At 44.1% G+C, this 22224-nt stretch overlaps 1 protein-coding gene across 1 annotated transcript in view; it reads right to left on the reverse strand.

Annotated features, from left to right (window-relative positions):
• UBE2F (ubiquitin conjugating enzyme E2 F (putative)) overlaps nt 1-11650 on the reverse strand; it is a 145126-nt gene extending 133476 nt beyond the window's left edge. The window contains exons 1-2 of the mRNA XM_067548693.1: nt 11476-11650; nt 7034-7167 (exon numbers count right to left, since the gene is read on the reverse strand). Coding sequence (XP_067404794.1) covers nt 7034-7151 — 118 coding nt within the window. The 5' untranslated portion in view covers nt 7152-7167; nt 11476-11650. The remainder of the gene's footprint in view (nt 1-7033; nt 7168-11475) is intronic.
• Nucleotides 11651-22224: the final 10574 nt, after the last annotated feature.

The raw sequence follows: 22224 nt of genomic DNA on the forward strand, positions 1-22224 counted from the left end.
GTGTCATTAAACATGTCTTGGTTATCACTTTAGGGGAGGAAGGAAGGGGGGGGGGGCAGTGCTGATTCTCAAGTTTCACTTTTTGTTCCTACTATCCTGACAATGCTGCCTTCATGCATTTTATCTGGAGCTGTGAATGTTGTGGCCTGGAGGGTGAATATTGCAGACTTGTATAGGGAAGGAAAGAGTGGACAGGAGAAACGCACAAGAAAGGGAGAGGAAGATGCACCAGGGCATAAGGGGGCTTTTCCTACACCAAACTCAGATCCTGCAGACTCTTGAGAAGCTCCAGGTTCAGAAATCCTAGGCTCGACTCCCACTGCAGCACAGTGCATCCGTCAGCTGCGCCTGCTCAGTACTTCTGATGCCCTAATGAGCCAGCTACGCTGCCTCATGGACTGCCCTCCCTGACCGACTGAGGAGCTAGCAGGCCAATTTTTAAACCTAGCATCAGCAACAGCTCGCTGGCTGCTCCACGTCCACAGACTCTCTGCCTCCATGTGCTTGCCTCTCCAAGCCCTGCTCCTGCTTTGCACCTCCACTGCTCCAGCCCAGATCCTGCCCTGCATCTAGCTTTGTTCCCATCCTGTGCCAGCCTTGCTCCTGCCTCCTCCTCAGTGCTGGTAATCCGGTTCCGCCCCTTGCCTCTGACTCAACCCTTAGCTCTGGCATTCGAACTCCAATTACCAGGCCTGACTCCCGCTCCGACCCAGTCCGCTGACAGACACCCCCCTCTGCATTCCTCCTGGTTGGAAGCCAGCCTGCCTAACCCTACCACTCACCACTAGGGGAAACCACTGCTTCACCAGCAGTGACCTATGACAACAACGGTTGATGTATGCATAGCTACAACGGACATCAAAGTTCCTTCCTCTGGTTTATTTAGTAAGGTTTCTACATTTTTTTTTAAAATGAAAATGTATTTACTTTAAATTCTTCAGATTATTTTTTTGGATCTGTTTGCGTTAGTGAATGAAATGCTTTTGTTTTGAAAGTTATTCATCTTTATTAGTTTACAGAACATGATATATAATGATGGCTTGCATTGTCCCCATTGCACGATACACCAGTAGCAATGGTGGGGGACCCCACTCTCAAATAGTGCACTCACTACACATTGGGTCAATGCCAAACACTGTAGTTATCATAGGCGTACAGCAACCCCCCTCCCCCCCCACCCGCCCCAAGGTTAATAGGTGCCCCTTCACTGAGATATGCACACGTGCAGCAAGCACCACACAATTCCTAATAGGCTCCCCGCAACTGCCGCCCCAGGTTGAGCCCAGTACACCACTGGGGCTAGCTGCTAACATGCTCTTTCAAGCCTTCCTAAGCCATATAGCTCCTCATTGAGCTCATCTGATAGCCACTGTGTCTGGCTGTTCAAACTCAGCAGCCAGCCACTCTGCCTCCACCCTGGCAGCAAGTTTCCTCTCTTTGCATCACAAATGTTATGCAGGATACAAATAGGCAGCCACAACCACTGGGATCACACTACGATCCAATCGAGTGAGAAAACACCACTAGCACCCTTTCAATCTATCAAAAGCACATTCAACAGTCATTCTGTACATGCTGACCCTGTAGTTGAATCTTTCCTTGTTGCTGTCAAGGTGGCTGGTGCATGGCTTCATGAACCAGGGGAGTAATGGGCAGAATGGTCCCTCAGGACTACTACTGGCATTTCAACATCGCCAGTGGTAATCCACCTGTGGGAAAGACGGTCCCTGCTTGTAGCTTTCTGAACAGTCTTGTGTTCTTAAAGATGCGAGCATCATGAACCTTCCCTGACTAGCCAACATGATGTCTGAGAAGCATCCCTGGTGATCCACCAGCACTTGTATAACCATGGAAAAGTAGCCCTTTTTGTTGATGTACTCTGTGGCAAGGTCTCTGGGGCCAAAATGAGGATGTATGTGTCATCTACTGCTTCACCACAATCCAGGAACCCCATAGCTGGAAAGCCATCCATTATGTCCTGCTCATTGCCAAGAGTCACGGTCCTGAATAGCAGAAGATGATTAATGGCCCTGCACACAGGCATGGCAACGGTTCATGCAGTGGATTTTCCCACTCCAAAATGACCTCCCACTGACTAGTAGCAATCTAGTGCTGCAGGTTTCCACAGTGTGATCACCACTCCCTTCTTCACTGTCAGGGCAGCTCTCATTTCAGTGTCCCTGAACTGGACGGCTGAGGTGAGTGCGGCACACAGATCCTGAAAGGTGACCTTGCAGATCCTAAAGTTCTGCACCCACTCCTCGTCATCCCAAACCTGCATTACGATACATTCTCATCAATCAGTGCTTGTTTCTTGGGCCCAGAAATGACACTGCACCATTTGCAGTGGCTCCATGAACCAATGACCTTGAATTGATTTTTGTTATGTCCCCCAGCAAACTGACCGCCAGGAAATTGTCATGTTCCCCATGGTTTTTCTTGAGGTTCTGCAAATACTGTAGGATCATGTGTCTTATGTTTGCAACACTCATGACAGTAGTGCAGAGTTGTGCAGTCTCCATGTTCCCAGCGGAGATGGTGGACAGCGACATGTCATGCATGGATTCATGGGAAATAGAAAATATGCAGGAAAATTATGGGATAAAGATATTATAGGATGGAGAACACCGCATTACGGGAAGTTGACCTCAGATGCTCATTTCTGTTCCCCCCAGGTTCTGATCTGCTCCTCTCCCCTGATGTTACATGCGCCTCCTGTTTGGCTCCCAGATCTGGCAATCATTATGGATCTCCTAATTGTGCTACCTCAATTGCAGAAGGAATTAACAAGGGAGAAGCAGCCATGACAGCAGCCACCAGTGGCCAGAGGTCAATACAGTTGGAAAACAACATCCCTAACTCCCGTAGAATTATTTCCTCCTGTTTAGGGCATGGACCATCTTCTTGTTGTGTGTTTGTACAGTCCCTAGCACAATAGGGTCCTTGTCCATGACTAGTATTAGCATTAATAATAATGTGCACAGGGGATTGGTCAGAGGCAAGCCTATAGATAGTCAGTGACCAAAAGAATGGGACAGAGGACTCCTCACTTTTGGCAGAACCTTTTAAAATTTAAATTAGAGAGGCCATCTTAATCTGCTGTATCCACCAGTGCATCCAAGAACAACTGATTATGGTAATACCTAGCTGATAAGAATAATTCTGCTAAAATAATCAGTTAGTGTTGATATTTAAGTTATTAAATGTTAAGGTTACCACCTCATTCATATGCTGTCTTCAAATTCATTAAGACCACATCTAGACTAAAAAAAAGGTGATCATTCAAAAGCCACATTAGCTAGCATGTTTAAATTAAGTGCTCTTTGAAGTGTGTTTGCACTAAGTGTAGACAGTGTTTAAAACCTTTAAAAATATGTTCAGGGCCATGACCATGGCCAGCTATGTCCTAATCTCCATCAGACTGCCAAAACGGCATCTAGGTTATTTGTGACAGACAGCTGGCTGATAGCTAGGTATTTTTCAGGTTGCAATGTGATTAGTATGCGAACTATACCCAGTTCCACTTCAGTCACCAAACAGATTCTATTGTTTCATTTCCTTCCCAAAACCTGGCCAAAACAGACACCCACATGAAAATGAACTGGCTATGACTATCACGTCAATATTGAAGTGATACCTTGTTGACAGCGTAAAACATCTAGTAGAATAGGCTGAGACTATCTGCAGCGGTTAAAGGAATGCCTACCTATCACCAAAATACTTTACAGCCTGGGTATCCTGTTGAATTTATCACTACTCATGGATTTTGAGGCCTTGTCTGCAGTATAATCATACCTGTTACTGACAAGAAGTGTCAGCAACTGGTAACAGACAGTTAAATTGTGTTTCATACTGGTTCAGCTGCAGATAGAGATAAGGAAAAATGGTGCTGGACATTCCTTGTTCCTGCCTATGCACACTCAGAGCTAAATCGTGTTTCAGCACTGATTCAACATCATTCCTTGCTGATACCCATTGCCAATAGGGGTTATTTATTATTTGCACTGTAGACAACATGTAAAGCCATTGTTTTTTAATGTACACAATTCCCAGAAGAGTGATCAATCCTTTCTGACACATTGTGCAACATTCATACCTGGAAAAGCTCCAGGCTAAATAAACTAAGGTGATTGTTGCTTCTTAGGGCTCCCCTTCAGAAGCAAACCCAGAAGCTTTGGCTTGAGCATAACGCAGCTGACTGAAGCTGAGTATGGGGTGAGCCATTATGGACCCCTCTAAAATAGAAAGAGATTTGAAGAATGTCTCACCATTGCTCACATTGGATCAGCTGAACTGTTGTTTGCAACGGTAGGAACCTAAACTATACAGGCTTTTGGCTGCCAACACAGTTGTCAGTTCCCTGTCAATTAATATTTGTTCCCTGCAAGTCTAAATAATAGGGTGTGAAAACCATGTCAGCAGCTGAAACCCCATCTACATTAGGGTTTGTAACACGGCCAACACCAATTCAGCTGAACCAATGCTAAGAGTGGGAAACTTTCCAGAAACGTATCTAGTTTAGACAAGGCCTGTGCAGTTAATGTGTTAGTGAATTATCTTTTAAGCCTCAAATTTACTGGGGTCCAATTACCTGAAAGACTCTCTCTCCAGCTGTACCCACAGCAATAGTGGTCAGTTCCCATGAAGGCCAGCAGTCCCATCCCCCAGAATTTCTCCCTCTGGAGACCCGCCACACATCAAGTGTGATAATTGTCCGGTCAGGACATAAGGCTCGTTTCATTTAATAATTGGTTCTTTTGGTTTAGATTTGTCTGTTTCTTGATTTTTGTTCTAATTATAATGGTCAATTTAGGATCTGTAACTTGTCTAACATTTAGTCTTCTAAAGTTTGTAAGTGATGGTTAGATCAATGGCTGTATTTTTATACCACTGTCCCACTGGGTGGAGGAGGAAGAATATGAATATATATTTCTACATTTTTGTAATTAAAGTATATTGTTGCCTTTATTAAGGGTGCTATGATAATTCATCTGACAGCAAACAGATGTTTAAATATATTATATTACTCTTTTGTATTGTGAATAGTGATTGGAATGTATTTTACATTATGTCACAATTTTCCTTTAACACACAGGGCACACATAATCATGCTTAAAGCTAAACTGCAAAGCAAAAAGAAAAAAAAATGCCCTTTTCCATTATATTTTTTCCGCTCATTAGAAAATCATAAATCCACACTTTAACTCTCTCAGCTAAGAAGCCTTGGCAAGCTTTTTCAGAGACCTGAACAGTGAAGTCACAAGCAGCTGTAACCTGAATTGAAACCCCCACTTCCTGGCCACACAAATGAGGGAAGACAGGATGCGAGGAGAATCTGACTACAGGAGGATGCAAAATTTACAACAAATGTATACTCTGCTGTATTGTTCTGTGGCAGAATCTAAACTTTCATTTTAAAAACACAGGTTTCTAGCACTACGGTTGGAAAGTAACATGCCCGATGTGAAATGAATATAAACTGATGCACTGAAGTCAGTTTTAAGTAACCTGAAACAACAGGACTGTGAAATATGAACCGTTACATTTGAACTGACCACGGGACTTCAGGACTTCACCACGACACTTCTATGTCAACACTGATAAATTCCCTGCTAATCATTTCTAGATGAAACATGAACCAAACCAGTTTATCCATTATTAGATGCTGTGGATAGTGAAATGCTGTGAAGTGTTCCCAGGATGGGAAAAAGAGGAGTTAAGCCACATTCCACCCTCAAAATGTCAAGTGATTTGAGAGCTGGGAATGGGCGACAGGGGATGGATCACTTGCTGATTACCTGTTCTGTTCTTTCCCTCTGAAGCACCTGCCATTGGCCAGTGTCGGAAGATAGGACACTGGGTTAAGTGGACCATTGGTCTGACCCAGTATAGTCCTTCTTATGTTCTTATTTTAAATGCAAGATATTGCATCACATAAGATCTGGGAGCAGGAAAAATGTATAATTTTAATATAAAAATGCTATGCTAATTTTTTCTTTTTCATATTTAGCTCGACTACCACCTTTTTGCATATACACAGAATTGCTGCAAAACTTAGTCTGCTGCACCAGAAATATGCAGAAACTAGGGGATCTTCCCACAGATTGATATCCAGCTCACTACAGTCTACAAAAACCCTTCTGTAAGAGATCAATAAAATATGCCAAAAAAAAATAATTAAAAAAAAAATCCACATTTCTTACCCACAGCTTTCCATTGCCGCCAAATAGGCAGTTGCATTATCTGTTGAACTGGCTATTTTTTTTCATTTTGAAGATATTAATGTTCTTTTTGCTTTAATTTAATCACAGGTTGAGAAGTCATTGAGAATTACCACCATCTGTCACATATCTTCTAAACTTGCTTTCCTGTCATAGTAGTTACCTGTATTTTTGTTAACAGAAATATTTTCCTTTCTAATCAACTTGATCTTCTTGTCCAGTTTATTCAGGAATACTAATATTGTCACCATATAATCACCACTGATTCTGTGATGATGATGTCAAACACTGGACTTTAGCATTAAATAATATAAGAATGATTCTATTTCTAGAACATCAATATATTTGGGGAGGGGGATTGCATTACCTGCACTTAGATGGCTACTAGTAACACAAAGTTTGAACTCAATATTGCAGTGATTGAATTTCAGATGTGGAGATTACCGCTTATATAGTGCAGTATATAGTGCACAGTAATATCCATCCAAATGACAGCAATGATAGTCCTAATACCTAGCTCCTATAGACCACTTTTCATTAGTAAATCTCAAAGTGACTAAAATCTTGAATTGTTTTATGCTTCTCTCTCACCAACAGAAGATACTCTCTCACTACAAGATACTATCTCACCTACCTTGTCTCTCAGAATCTTTAATGCATTTATCTTCACACCACCCTCATGCGATAAGGATGCTCTTTTAAAAAAAACATTGATATAAAATCTTTTGTACAGCATTTAGTTTTGTCAGTTGATGAACTAACCAACCAGATTTAATGGGACGGCAAATCTTTTAAACACAAAGATCAATTACCTTTAACAAGCAATTTATCTCTAACAGACACTCTCCGAGTAGAATCAGAAGCTGAGTTGGATGTACGGGGTCCTTTGACACCATCATCCCGCTTCAGTTTGCTTGCCAACGTTAGCATTACTGCTGTCTTCAACCTAGAATACAGGCATCAAAATAAGATTAGTCACCACAGTTCAAAGTGCCAGATAAAGGCACAAAATAGTCAAAAGCTACAAGTTACAACTAAATGTAGAACCAAGTGATATCCATGTTATCCTAGAGGGCTTGTCTACACTTGAAAGGCTACCACAGCTGCATGGCTCCAGCACTTCAGTGTAGATGCTACCTACACTGACTGGAGAGGTTCTTCTGTCAGCATAGGTAATCATCCACCTCCCCGAGAGATGGTAGCTAGCTTGACAGAACTCTTCCATCAACCTAACACCGTCTACAGAGACTTAGCTCAGCTTCACTATGGCGCTCAGCAGCGTGTATTTTTCACACCCCTGAGTAATACAGCTGGATTGACCTAACCGGTTAGCATAGACCATGAACCAGTTTCATTCTCCTGCTATACTACTAAGGACTAGTCTACACGCCAAAGTTAGGTCAGCTTAACTACGTTGCTCAGGGCCATGAAAAATGTCATGGCCTGTGCAATTAATTAAGCCAACCTATGACCCAATGTAGAAACTGCTAAGTCGACAGAAGAATTCTTCCATCAATCCAGCTACCACCTCTCAAAGCGGTGGATTTACCACAGCAATGGAAGAACTCCTGCCGTGCTGCAGCTGTGTCGCTGATGCATTTCTAGTGTAGACAGGCCCTGAGGAAGTACTGTAGTTGAGAATAAGAGGTCATGGATTCTGTGACTCTAACAGACCTCTGTGACTTCCACCCCTGCCATAGTGACAGGGCTGGAGCAGCTGTTGGCCCCAGTCCCTACTGCAGGAGCAGCGGCCAACTCCCGATGCAAGCGCAGCCATGGGGCTGGAGCTACAGCTGTTGGTCAGCCCCTGGCAGTGGGGCTCATTGTTAGTACACCCCCCTTCCTGAATATTTTTAGTAAAAGTCAGGGACAGATCATGGGCTTCTATGTATTTTTGTGTATTGCCCATGACCTGTTATAGTGCAGGAATACAAATAAGATTGCACTCACCCGCATTTTACCTCAAGGTTAAGTACTGAGAGGGATATTTGAAGAAGTTGTCTTGAGACAACTTGAAACAATTTCAGGTGTAAATACTAAGGAGTTGGCTTACAATGCATTAAGTTATAGTGTAAGTGATTATAGTAGAGATCATTCAAAATTCCTTTAATGCATTCATTAGACTTCACTCTGATTCCAATGAAGTTTCACTGTACTAATCAGCTAAAATATAGCACTTCTTTATGACATTGCCTCCAAAGAATTTCTCAGAAAATGTCTCCTGCTTGACCAGGTGCTCACAGAACCTTTTAAAGTAATTACAAGCATTAGAGGGCATTTGCAAATCCCTGGAGGCTAATATTCTATGGGTGCTAAGTGCTGCATTCAAAGGGAATCCTCTCCTCATCAGTTCTGGCTCTGCAGAAAGGGGAGGATGAGAGGGGACTATCCTGTTGTAGGGAGTGATAGTAATAAATCCCCATTCTTGCTGCAACTGAGCTTAGCATGGTGTGAAGAGACAGATCAACCAGGTCCTTCACAATTGCCAGCATCCCAAACAACTACAGTGGATAGAAACACACCACACTGACATATGGTAGTGAGGGCCATCTAAGGCCTGGTCTATACTAGAAAATTAGATCGGTATAACTACACTGCTCCGAGGTGTGAAAAAGGCACACTCCTGAGCAACATAGTTAAACTGACTCAACCCGCAGTTTAGACAATGCTAGCTACTGCCTCTCAGGCATGTGGAGTACCTGTGCCGATGGAAGAACATCAGCATAGGCAGTGTCTTCACTGAAGTGCTACAGTGGCGCTGCAGCATTTTAAATGTAGAAAAGCCTTAAGGCGAGTTTTACACTCATAAGGTAGGTTGACATAGCTATGTTGGTCAAGGATGTAGGGTGAAAAAACACACACCCCTGAATCATGTAGCTATGCCGACCTCACTCCCCATACATATGCAGGTATGTCAATGGAAGAATTCTTCCATTGGTCTGGCTACCATCACTCAGGTAGGTGATGTTCTATACTGATAAAAAATATGGCTATAGCTACTCTGACAGTCTCCATAGTGCAGACAAAAACTAAGCATCTTAATAGATACAGAGGTTAACCCACTACTCCTAAAATGAGAAGTGATCTTTTTGCTACATCAACCTTCCCTTAAAGGAACTAGTGAAGTTTTCTGTGATCCATCACTATGGAAAGCCATTGTATAAAGGCATATAGAGGTCAGAGCTTGAAAATTACAAACACAAAACCTAATCAATATGCTAAATAGACAGAGGGCACTTATCCAAGACCACTTAGACTAGCTCAAGGTAAAATCCCAGTGACAGCAAAGCAGTCTGCCATCATCACACAAGTGAACAAATTGAGTTAAAGACTAAAAAAAGCAGGAAGAGGCATAGGTAAACAGGGCCTCAAAGATATCTTAAGCAGCATGAATTTATAATGAAGAAGGGCGAGTCATTTGAGGGATTCACATGCGAGGTGATGTGGTCACAACAAAAACAGAGCCAATGTGGGCATCAAGGAGGCCAGTGAGGCGACATCAATCATAATGGAACACAGGGACTTGAGAGATTTTGCTGTGTAGACTTCATCTCTATACCTGCATGCTCCATTCTTGTGAGCAAGCGGTAAAGTGAAATTTACCAGATTCCTGCACCAGCAATTTCTCTTTCTTGTCGCATCCATTTATACTACATAATAGGCCTGCCAATCTAGACAGTGCACCTGTAAAAGCAGTTATTTTTCAAAAATCTAGGGAGAAAGTAATATGGGACCAGGTTATGATTTATATGCCAAACTTGAGAACAACCTCAAAATGTCATTACATTGAAAGAGAAATGAAGGCATTAAACAGGAACAAAACAGATGTTAGAAAGAACAAAACATAGCTAGGAATTCAATAATAAAATTACAATCACAAATCAAAAGTAAAGGGGAATATTTTTATAGTAACATCCAATAGCATATTATACTCATAAGAAATGCAGAGTTAGAATGCACTGAATGTAGGTAGGCTCTAAATCTGGCCTTGAAATACCCACTTGCCTAGGGGAAATATAAATTTTGCTTGGCCAAGTAAGCCAAGCTGGGATGGTGAACTACTGATTCCTTCCCACAGAAGGGAGGAGAAAGGACCAGAGAGCAACACAATGGAACAGGAAATAAGGGACAAGGAACGAGAGTGGCAGAGGCACCACTGCTTTTACAAGGAGTGGCAAGGAAGAAGGGAAAAGCTGGAGCATCTATTGCTACTCCCAGAGGGATAGGAGAGAAAAGAACAGAATGATCACATGGGGAAGAATAGCTCCTCTAGGGCTGTGTCCCCTCTGATTAGTGGTCCCCAAACTTTTCTGATCACTTTTTTGAGAGCCACAGTCGGGAACTGGGACTGGGCCAGAGTCAAGGTCGGGGGCCACGATCAGGACCAGGAGCTGGGGCCGCAACTGGGAGCAGAACAATGGTCAGTGCTGGGGCCAGAGCTGCAGCCAAGGGGTCCAGGCCCAGGGATGGGTACAGAGCGTTGCCGGGTGGCAGTTCCTCCCTGCACCCAGCAAGGGCTAGCCCGGGCCCGCCATGCCCCTTTGGACATTTCTCCACGCCCCCCACAAATCTGAACTCTGCCTCAGATCCTGGATCTGAGTAAGGCTCAGCTGCTCAGAGGTTTTTTAGGTGCCTAACTCCCATGGGAAGTAGGCTCCTAAACACCTTTAAGGATCTGGGCCTTCCTGTCCCCCAGAATGCATTCAGGGGGCAGAGCAGGAAGTTAGCTGCGGGATGGGAGGGCAGAACAAGGGGAGAGCCCAGAATTTAGCTGGAGTGAACAGAGAAAAGAACTTGCGTAGGGAAGCCAGGGAATTAATTTGGGAGACTCCCACTGGCCCGAGCGGTGGGGGAGGGAACAGCTGAGTTATGGGGATGCCAGCCAGGGCAGGTGGGACCTGGAAGCGCCCCTCGGTTGGTAGACTCAGGGCGTGTCTACACGGAGCTGCTCCGCATTAATTCCGTCAGTCTGGCCCCAGACGATGGGGGAGAAAGAGAGCAACGTCCGTCCGTGCTGGTGGGGGGAGAAAATGGAGGCAGCGTCCGCCCCGTCCGTCTGGCGCTGTCCCGGGGGGGAAGGGCGCCAAGGGGAGGAGGGGGCGCGGCCGTCCGTCTGTCCCCGCCGGGAGGGGGGCGAGAAGGGGAGCGCAGCGTCCGTCCCCGGTGGGGGAAGGGGGCAGCGTCCGTCGGTCTAGCAGCCCGGGGCAGAGGGGGCGCTCGATGGCGGCGGCCAGGCTGGGTCGGGCGGACTCACCTGGACACGGAGTCAGGTCCCGGCTTCGGCGGCCCCCGGCCCCACCACCATCCCGGCCCGGCCTGGCCCGGCCCCGCCCCGCCCGGCGCAGTCCCGGAAGTGGGGGGCGGGGCCACGCTTTTCAACACCAACTTTATTAGCAGCCGCCGCCGCGCGCGTTGCTCGCCCGGGGTGGCCCCGCCCCCGCCCGCGTCTCCCGGCGACTGAGATGCGTGCGTGAGTGACAGTCGCGCTGCCGCAGGGGCGGGGCCCGGCCGAGGATCGGGGCTTCCACCAGCCTGGGCAGGCTTCGTGGGCGGCGTCGCGGCCCGGCCTGCCGCTAACTGACGCGCGTCACGCGCCCGGCCGGGGGGCGGGGACAACGGGCGGGTAACGCACCGAACCCCGCCCCCTCCCCCCCCGGCGGGGAAATGAGCTTTGAACCTCTGCGTTTGACACGGCAGCAGCCCGGGCCCCGGCCCTTGTCCGTGTCCGTGTCAGACCGGCAGCGGCAGCCGCCCCCTTGGGCTGGGAGTGGTTCGCTTTTAACACAGGGCCGCCCCACGGAGCTGGGGGGTCTCGGGGCCGCCTGCTGGCGTGTGAGGGGCCCCGGGGTGCGGTTCGTAGCGGCCAGGCTCGGATGCACGAGCCGATCACGTCCCTGACCCCGGGCTGCGCCTTGTCCCTTACAGCAGCCGCCTCCTGCAGGAGGGAAAGGCCCTGTCCGGTTTCGTGAAAGCAGCCCCTTGCCCTCCGATCACACCCTCCTCGCCCCTGGCGCTGCTGCGCGGCCCGCACATCACACCCTGCCCTAGTGGCTAGGCACCCGACGAGCTGAGATTTCTGCTCTCCTCAGGGCTCTGCTTGACTGGTACCTCAGCCTCCTCCCCACCTCCAACCCCCTTTGTCTTTTGTCCACCTCTCACCCCCTATCCAACATGGGGACTGCGAGCTCTCTGCAGCCGGGTTGTCCTTTTCGTTACATGCCTGTACACGGCTTAGGAAACTGGGTCTCTCAGTTGAAGTTCCCCGACAGGACAATAATGCTTTTATCACTTCTTTTGACCCAAGTGACTAGCCAAAAATTCAGGGTCCTGGGGGTTGTTCCAAGCAGGAGGAGAAACTGATTATAGAGCCAGGAATCTGATGCCATCCTATTAGTTGACAATGAACATACAAATTCCTGTTTCCATGCACACAGCAGGACTCAAACAGGAGATGGAGTCTTTGCTCACTTAGCTCCAAGTCCAGTTTCCAGTCACCACTTAACCCAAAAGCTGTCTTACATAATCGGTATAACTGTTGATCAGGGTGTGAAAAACCCACACCCCTGAGTAACATTGTTATACCCACCTAACCCCCTGCCGTAGACAGTACTGTGTCGACAGGTGGGCTTCTCTCATCCACATAGCTACTGCCTCTTGTGGAGGTGGAGTAATTCAATCGACAGGAAAAGCTGTCCCATCTCCATAGAAGCATCTTCATTGATGCGCTATAGCAACGCAGCCCCACCACTGCAGCACTTTAAGTGTAAACCTGGCCCTAGTTTTTCCTCAGGGCCGCATTCCCAGTGCACGTCCTTGACTTTTCTGGCCCTGCTCTTTCAGACCCCCAATCTTTCACAAAACAATAACCACAGCAACTCCTCTTTCCAAAAGTGCCTTGCAAGATTTGGGTAGGGACCTGCCTGTGTTTGGGGTGGAGGCCTCTATTGCTTCAGCTACTTGCTTACAGAAGGTAGTTTATGGCTGCTTCTTGCAATCATCTTAAAGGAAAGCAGCAGTTACTCTACCCAGTTTCAAAGCAGTTTAACCCAGCCCACCACAATATAAATAATACACTTCCCTGGAGTTCTCAGCCAGGTCACCCAGGAAGCATTATGGGACCTAAGCCTAGGGCGTAAAGTGGAGCTGGCCCACTTGAAAAGCATAACAACCCCAGCCTTGAATAGAATCACTTTAAAAAATAACTGCTGAAGTTTACATCAATTAGTATTTTTAACTACCGGCCATGGTTGTATGGGTGTTTGGGGGCAGGGCTGATGGAAATTAATGGTATTCTGTGGTGACAGATAACAAAATTTCATGGCAATTTGGTCCCATTGTGCATAGAGTTCCTGGGGTACCTGATACTACTATACCACCGTGGGTATGGGCCCTGCAATCCCAGCATGAACTCTAATTTGAACAGAACCATTTATTACACAGAATTCACCTCCATCTACTTTTATGAATTCTCTGTGCAAATACTATTTGTTTTCCCTAAAGGTATTTGTTATTCAGAGTAATTTCTATCTAACTCCCACTCGCAAGCTTGTGAGCATTATGAATTCAAGCTGCTTTGGTCAATTTTGATTAGGCATATTTTTGTTTCTGTTCCCTCATGGGATGATATATAACTGGTATAATTATTATTTAATAGTAGTGTTCAGATTCTCCAACTGTGATCAGGGTCTAATTTTGCTAGGTGGCATACAAAGAGAGACAAGGTGGGCGAGGTCATAGTTTTTATTACACCAACTTCTGTTGGTGAGAAAGCCAAGCTTTCGAGCTTACACAGAGCTCTGCTGCTGGGAAACTTACTCAGAGGACACCCAGTAAGCTTTCCAGACCTGAAGAAGAGCTCTGTGTAAGCCTGAAAGCTTCTCTCTCACCAACAGAAGTTGGTCCAGTAAAAGATATTACCTCACCCATATTGTCTCTCTAATATCCTGGGACTGACACAGCAATAACAATACCGCTTGCACACAAACACACAGTGAGAGATTGTGAGTTGTTTGAAGTAGGGACAATCTAAAGTCCACGTTTTGTAGAGCAAGTTAGAAAATCCAAAATTTTCCTTTGAGAAATTTCAGACAAAATATCCTAATTTGGAAAATGTTCAGTTGAAAAAAATGAACACCCTCCCTCACAAGAAGTTTTGAACCAATTTGAAATGAAACATTTTGAAAAGTAAAAGATATTTCCAGGAGGGGAAATAGAACATTTTTAGTTGGATCTGATGTTTTCCCCAGAAAACTAATCAGTTTCAAAAAAACTATTTTTCAGTACTAAAGATTCCAGACAGCTCTTTAATTTTCAGAAAAGACCAGTTTGGATCTTTTTGAAAAAATCAAATGCAAACAAAATAGTGTCAACTGAAATCAATACCCACAAACTAATCTAGCTACGGTAATTAAATTATACAGATGGAGACATCAAGGATGGAGATAAAGCAGGACAGTTAAGATAAGGCAGAATTATCCTCTCATGCGTGAGGATAATTCTGCCTTACTAGATGTGTCAGTAACCACTCTCTGAACCTCATGGGCTCTGTGAACTTATTCTCAAAGCTTCTTTCTGCAGTGGCTTTGCTGTGCAAAACAGTTACTTTAACCCCCAGAGGTGGATCCATAAACTGTAACCTATGTTTGCTACTCTTGTTGTTTTTCCTCGTCACTGATTGCATGGGTGTGCATTACTTCTTTCAGCCCACAAACCCTCTCAGCAGATGTTCCTCAAAAAGACAGCCAGCCAGCATCCAGGTTGGTTTTGTATAAATGTTCTCTGTTCCTCTAGGACTGATCCTTACGGGGTGGTTATGACTTTCAACCTTGGTACGTGTGGTAGAGCTGTTACTTTGCTAGACTGGGAACCATTTTCTGTTTGGAGTACAATTTCTTCTCACATGTGCGCTGGGGTACTGTTGGGCATTCTTGTTACATAATTCTCTCTTTTCTAGTCTCCTGGCATTTTGTAGCCCAGTCAAGGTTATTTTTCATTGGGTGAAGAAGCTTTTTAGATGTAGGAACTAAGGCTTTTGTTCTTTTGTACAGAAATATTTATACCGGGGATCTTAAACAAAGCAGTCTTAACAATGCTAAGTATTGATCCTTTGAATCTGTCAGGACTCCTAAATCATATTTTCCTATTTGTACTGCCTTTTTTGCTAACCTATTTGACTGTGTGTTGCCCCTTGTCCCTTGTCAGGGGCTTGCCAGGTTATTTTTGCTAGGAGGAGAAATTGGTGATATGAATCAGGGATTTTTTTGTGTGATCCTGTTTATTTACAAAGAATGGACACAAAGTCCTGTTTCCCTGAACACAGTAGGAACAAACAACAGGAAGCAGTTTCCTTGCTCACAATGGAAATGCAGGCCTTGAAAGTTAGTGCTTTGCCCCAAAGAAGCTCTCTCTTTCTCGCTCAACTTCCTTCCAGGGCTACTCCCAAATCAGTGCCCTACCCCCTGCCTTTGCAATCAGTTCTCAACATTATAAATGTGTTTGCTGGTTTGTAATAGTCTACGATATTTGTAATGAATTGTAACCAACTAACAGAAATACAGTTGGGTTTTGTGTTAAAGCAAGGTATCCTGCAGTTCCCCCAATCCCAATCCATGGTGGCTGTATACTGTGATTTCACTTGGAAAGTAGCAGAACCAAAAACTGCTATAAAGTCTTGGTATTTATTACACTAGCACTGAGGAGCTCCAGTATACTAGGCACTGAACAGACAGGTAGCCCCACCCTCCAAAAGCTTACAATCTAAATAGACAAGACAGACAATGGGTGGGACAGGAAGTGGGCATAGAGAGGGGAAGTGACATGGACAAAGTCATATGGTAGCAGGGCCTGGAATAGAATCCTTGCTTTTTCCATGGCTAGTCTAATGCCCTATCCGTTACACAACACTGTCTCTCACTTTGCAGCCAAATAAACCAAAGCTTTTACACAAAACTCAAGGAATACGAAGCCACAGACACAAAGTTCTAAAACACACATGAACTAGCACAACAGTTTTGTAGATGCTTATGCAAACCAATCCAGCAAGGTCTAGCCCGAGGGTATATCTACACTGCACACAACTTACAGCAGCATGCAGAGTACATGCACTGCATACACACCCAGCGCAGGTATAAATAGCAGCATAGACAATGAGGCACAGTTAATGCGAATAAAGACACACCAGAACCTTAAGGTCCATACCCTACACAGCTCTCCACACACAAGCCATGCCTCCCCCAGCTACACTGCTGTTTTCCCTCTGCCTCCATGCTGCCTGAGCCTTTTCCAACCACAGTGAAAGACTCCAGCAGTGGGAAAAGGCTCTGGCAGCAGGGAAAAGCTCCCACAGCCTCCCACCCACATAACCTTTCCCTGCTGCCTCCTCCCTGCCAGAGCTTTTCACTGTTGAGTGTAGTCCACAGTGTGGACACAGGCTGCTTTTCACTGGGTCATGTAGCTCACATGTACCCTACATGCTGCTGCCAGATGTGTGCATGTGACATTCAAAGTAGCACTTTGGAACCCCCGTATTTGCCACTCTGATATTATATGTTTTGTACAAGGCATGCCTTGTGAGGCATCATTTCAAACGTCTTGATCTGTTGAACGTTAATATCCTGTTGGATTGTATGTACTGTCGTATGTGAAGATATGAAATATTGCTGTATGTGTTACTGAAATAGGTTGTGAGGTTGGGAACACCCATAACCAGCCTTTCAGTTAGAGCATAGGACTAGCCATCACTGCCCAGTCAGCGCTGATGGCCTATTAAAAGGAATCCACTGCTAAAGGCCTTCCCAAAGAGGCAATGGGAGTTGCCTGATGCTCCCCTGTCACAGTAAGGATCTTTCTAGCAGCTTGGAGAAGGTATAAAAAAGAGACACAGTGACAGCATCACTTGGCCCCCCATCTCAACACCTGGAAGAACATCCGGAAGACAGACTTTGAACTGGGGAAGGGTGGTCCCAGGCTGAAGAGATGGTAATAGCCTGTGTACGGAGGAGCTGTAACCTGCTTGTACCATCTGTCAGGGTGAGACATTGTTTAATTCAACTCTTGCTTAGACTAAAAGTTTAGGATTTAGAATGTGTGTTTACCTTTTATTTTCTTAAGGTAACTATCCCTGATTTTTATGCCTACTGCTTATAATCACTTAAAATCTGTCTTTCTATAGTTACTAAATCTGTTAATAAATCATATTTTACCTAAAACTGTGTGTTTTGGTTGAAGTTCTTGGGAAATCTCAGCTCAGGTTAACTAGCTGTTGTACGTCCACCGCCCTTTTGTCAGAGCTAGGTAGTGAGCTTACACTTCCCAGGCGTCTGATCAATGCAAGATGATCCAGTCCTGGGGTGCAAGACTGGGGAGCTGGGGGGAATTGGCTGAAGCCTTTGTACTGATGGTTCTTGAGTGGCTGGGAGATCATTCATGTAACTTAGGTGGGTGTGTCCCTGCCTATGGAAGTGCAGTGTCTATCAGAGGATTGTAGCTTGACATCAGCATCACAGTGTTAGAGGCAGCCCAGGCTGGTGCATTGGGAGGGCCTAACAGTCCTACAGACCAGGTTGCACACCTGAGATCCCATCAAAAATGTCTCCCAGCAGCAGGTCTCTACTGAACATAATTCAAGTGAGATCTCAGCTCCATTGTTCAGCAATGTTGCAGGGATTTTTTTTTTTTAATTAACATATAATGATAATCCTATTCCTACCACCATATTCCTATGGCAACAATCAGCAGTCATATTTGATGGTTAGTAATTATGCTGCCATGGGCAGCAATTTCAGATGGTCTGGCATGAAAGATTTTTCCACTCTCTGGCCTGAAGAAACTCAGTCAAAATGTTGATGACTTTGTGATTAAATAAATTACACTGACTCATCAGGGAGATATCATAAATGGAACTCTACTGAAAGGAAAGACACTATGTTCATATGTGTGAAGAAGAAGTTGAACGGTAGCATTCTGTAGTACCAGTCACTGAATCACAGCTATTGGATATTAATTTTAGCTCTGTAAAAAAGATTAATTGAAAATTAGACTAAATAGGATTACAGCTCCTGGTTAGCAAAAGCAAATAATGAAAGGATAAGAAACTGACTCTAAGGGCATGCTTGACCTTACAAAGTGTGTGTGTTATAAATCCTAGTTATAGGGATACAGATAGGGCATCCAGATCAACAGGTTGGACCTGTTTTGACCATATTAAAGTCTACTCAGAGCCTCTTTCAGAATGAGAATTTGTTTAAATTAAAAACAATCATCCATTCCTCAACACTTTAAACATTGTGTACACCAGTATTAATTGCTGCCTAAAGAATAACTTACAGAGGAAGAATTAAAGCCCTCCAACTTAGAAAGAGTAGATTAAAGCAGTGGCAGAGATCACAGGAAAGGCATAGGTCATGCCCATTTATTAATGAAGTAAAGTGTATTATTTTAACATGATCCCAAATAAGATAACATTGCTTAGCTCCATCTATACTAGAAAATTTGCACCAATTTAAACTAAACTGATTTTAAATGGATCTAGTTAAATTGGTGCAACACTATAACATAACTTAAATGCACTTAAACAAGTTTAACCCATGCACTACTATAATTATAGTAAATTGTAATAAGTAGAGCTGGTTGAAATTTGTTCCCCCCACTCCCCCTCCCAGCAACATTTTTTTGAAGAATCCCAACAGTTTTTGTTTTGTTCAAAATGGTTTATGATTTTGTTCTGATTTTTTAGTTTGAAAAACATTTTAAATGAAATTTTTCAAAATGAAAAAAGGAGTGGGGAGGGAGAAAAAGTGAGAGGGGGGGGAGACAGTCTTTTTAGTTTCTTCAAATGGAAAAAGTGTGAAATTATAAAAAAAAAAAAAAAGTGTTCCATTCCACACTATCTTTTCCCAAGGGAAAAAGATTTTTGGGGGTGGGGAGAGACAAATAAAGTAGTGAATGTGGTATTTCCCATCCCACCCTCCCTCCCCCCTCCACACACAGAGTTTACAGTGAAGATTTAAATCAATAAGTAACAAAATTGTTTAAAAACAAAAAAAACAATTTTGTGTAACTGTGAAAATGTAAAATTGATAAACACTGAAAAATGTTTAAAAACAAACAAACATTGATGTGGTCTGTTTGATTTTAATAATTCTAATTCTCCAAGCCTAATTATGAGCTGGTCTTTAATTATTTGGTCATATACTGTTTTGTCGACAGGCCACCAAGGACTGTAACATGGGGATGAATCAGGATTGTGTAGTGAAGGAAGCAGATTTCATCAGGACCCTAGCTTCAGTTGCTGCAGAAGTTGGAAGGTGTATAACGAAGGAAGCAGGGAATTGCAGGAAGAGAAAAGTTAAGGCAGGTTCTCAACTATCCAGGACCTTGTTATCCCCTGCCTCCAGTAGAAGAAATCTTCTTGTGACAGCTGTGTGTTAGCCCCCAACACCACCAGTCTGTCAGCCACTCAAGCATACCCCTCTGGGCTACACCAACTGTGTCTTTGCCTTGCAGGTTAATAAGAGGTGCAGCACAGTCCAAGTCTCCTTGACGCGTTCTCCTGTGATAGCCAGCCCCTGACTCTGGCTACTCACAGAAATCCTACAGCCTCTGTTCCCAATTTTTACTTTAAATCACTGCTCCTTTTATGATGTACAGCACTTGTGAGCACTTCTAATAAAACAAAGGAAAGTTTACTTAAGAACAGAATAGAGGTTCCACTAGAAACAAGAGAGTGATGGAAACAAATGGTTACAATATAAAACAAACTCATAAACGCAACCGAGAGCCTACACTCATTAATAGTTACCTTTCCTAGCTAATGAAGTAGGTTCCCCTCCCCCAAAGATCAGTCTGTTGCAAAACTGGCTGGCCTCCCAGGAACCAACCTTTAATGAAAAACAGCCCTCCTCCACAAGAGGTCTCCTCTGTGAATGGATACAGAGTGCTTTTCTCCACTCTGATATACTGACTCAGTCTTTTTTGTCTTTTATTCATAGACAAGGTGATCCCCTGTCTGTTATAATGTTTCTTTTTACCTCCAAGTGGCTTCGATGCTTATAATTTGTCTTTGATGATTTTCCCTGGACTTTTCTGGGTTGTTGCAATGGTGGACAACTGAGCAATACATTACAGGATTGGCTAGCCACAGGGGTAACTCCCTTCTGTTTGAATGGGCCATCACTGAGACCTATGATTAGCTGGTGACAAACTTTCACTCCAAGACCATAAAGTTAATAAGGTCAATATAGTTACCTTATTCCTTAAATATTGCCCATATGCACATCTGACAATGACCATGCGTGGCTGTAAGTTACAAGCTTTAAGTGGAGACCTCACATGCTACCCTTCATGGATAAATACCATGAAAGCAGGTTAGGTGTAGTGAGTTTGTCAGGTCTTAGACAGGACCTGGTTGTAAAGAACAGGGAACCCTTTGCTAGTAGGGCCTCTGTGTCACAATCATTAATTTTGTGTTCCTTGTTTTCTGGGTGCCCAACCTGAGGCCCTGAGGTCTGATTTGCAGAAATGCTGAGTGATTTCAGCTGAAGTCAATGGGACTTCAATGTGCTTGGAACATATAAAGTGCTAGATCATGCTAAGTAGTCTGAAAATCCAGGTCCTAGGCAACTCCAATTAGTTGGCTTTAATCTCTGTGCCTCAATTTCCTGTCTGTAAAATGTGGGTAGCAATACCCCTCATCTCAGAGAGGTGTTCTGAAAATAAACTCATTAATGTGTGTGGCGTACTCAGATACTATAGTGAGAAGAGCACCATGGACAAGCCCAGGAGGCAATTAATAATTCTGTCTTCAGAGCAGGGTTTGAATAGTGTCCAGTAAATAAAGCCTAGAGCCACACAATGAGGATAAAACAAAATGTTGACTAGCTGCTCATTCAGTGAGCACCATCTATCCTGTGCACTGAATGAGGCAAGGGGTCCTGTGGAAAAAATAGCATGTGATCATGTAATAAAAGACTGCATCATAGTGCATATCAACAAGGGGGACAATTAAGGTTGCACAGGTGAATACAGTCATTTCCTAACGTTTCAGGGCTTGGCCAAGCAATTTTGGAACATTAGTTTGTGTATATATAATAAACAGACTCGGTAAGAGCATCACTCGGTTCTCTTACAAAGACAACCCGCTACTGGGTTCAAATCTTGCTGGGTGTTCAGAAGCCATGATTGCATTGTTATTCGTAATGATTGTGGGTATTACAACAATGCCAGCTCCATCTTCATGATTGTCTAGCTGCAACGTGAGTGTTAATAGAGAGAAAAAGCAAAGATAAAAAGCAAAGCAAGTTTCTTATGCACCACAAATCTTCTCTCCTGCTTTCTGTGGTAGAGCAGTTTGGTTATTATTTTGTTGTAATGACCTCTGCTGGGAATAATAAAATATTTTTATGAGCCAATTCATAAACTGTATTTCAACAAACTGCTCCCTTCTCTGAAGGCTAATTAGAACCAAGCACATAGAGTTGAGTGACGTCTATAATGATGATAAGCCTCATTACGCAGTCTGCCAATTTCTCTTATTAGCAATGAGTGAATCTCATGAAGTCTAATGTTTTGTCACCTTCTTGATCTAGATAGCTATGGGAATTTACACGGTACGATGAAAAAATTGTTTGCAAACTTGGACTAATTTAAACCTATGGTTTATTTAAAGAGTAGGGCTTTGTTTGTTTAAATCAAGAGAAACCTGTGCTATTTATCAGATAGCAGAGTCTCCTATCCCCCACATTCCACAGCCTCCCCGCCAAAAGAATCTAGGCTGGCAAAAAAGTACGCACTCTCGCTCTATATATATTTTATATACACACATGGTACCATATATACATACGTACACCATCTATCACACTGTATATCCAGTATTTGTTTTTTCACTGTGTTTTTATCTAATCCCCTTTCTCCCCCATCACAGTCTGTTGTATTTCCTTCTTGTTCTGCTCCATTTTTCACCGGATTTCTCTCTTTGTCCTCTCTCAACTCCTTTACACACAGGCCA

This window comes from Emydura macquarii, unplaced genomic scaffold (assembly GCF_026122565.2).
Source record: "Emydura macquarii macquarii isolate MOO-44397 ecotype Brisbane River unplaced genomic scaffold, CSIRO-AGI_Emac_v2 contig_1253, whole genome shotgun sequence".
Classification (NCBI taxonomy): Eukaryota; Metazoa; Chordata; order Testudines; family Chelidae; genus Emydura; species Emydura macquarii.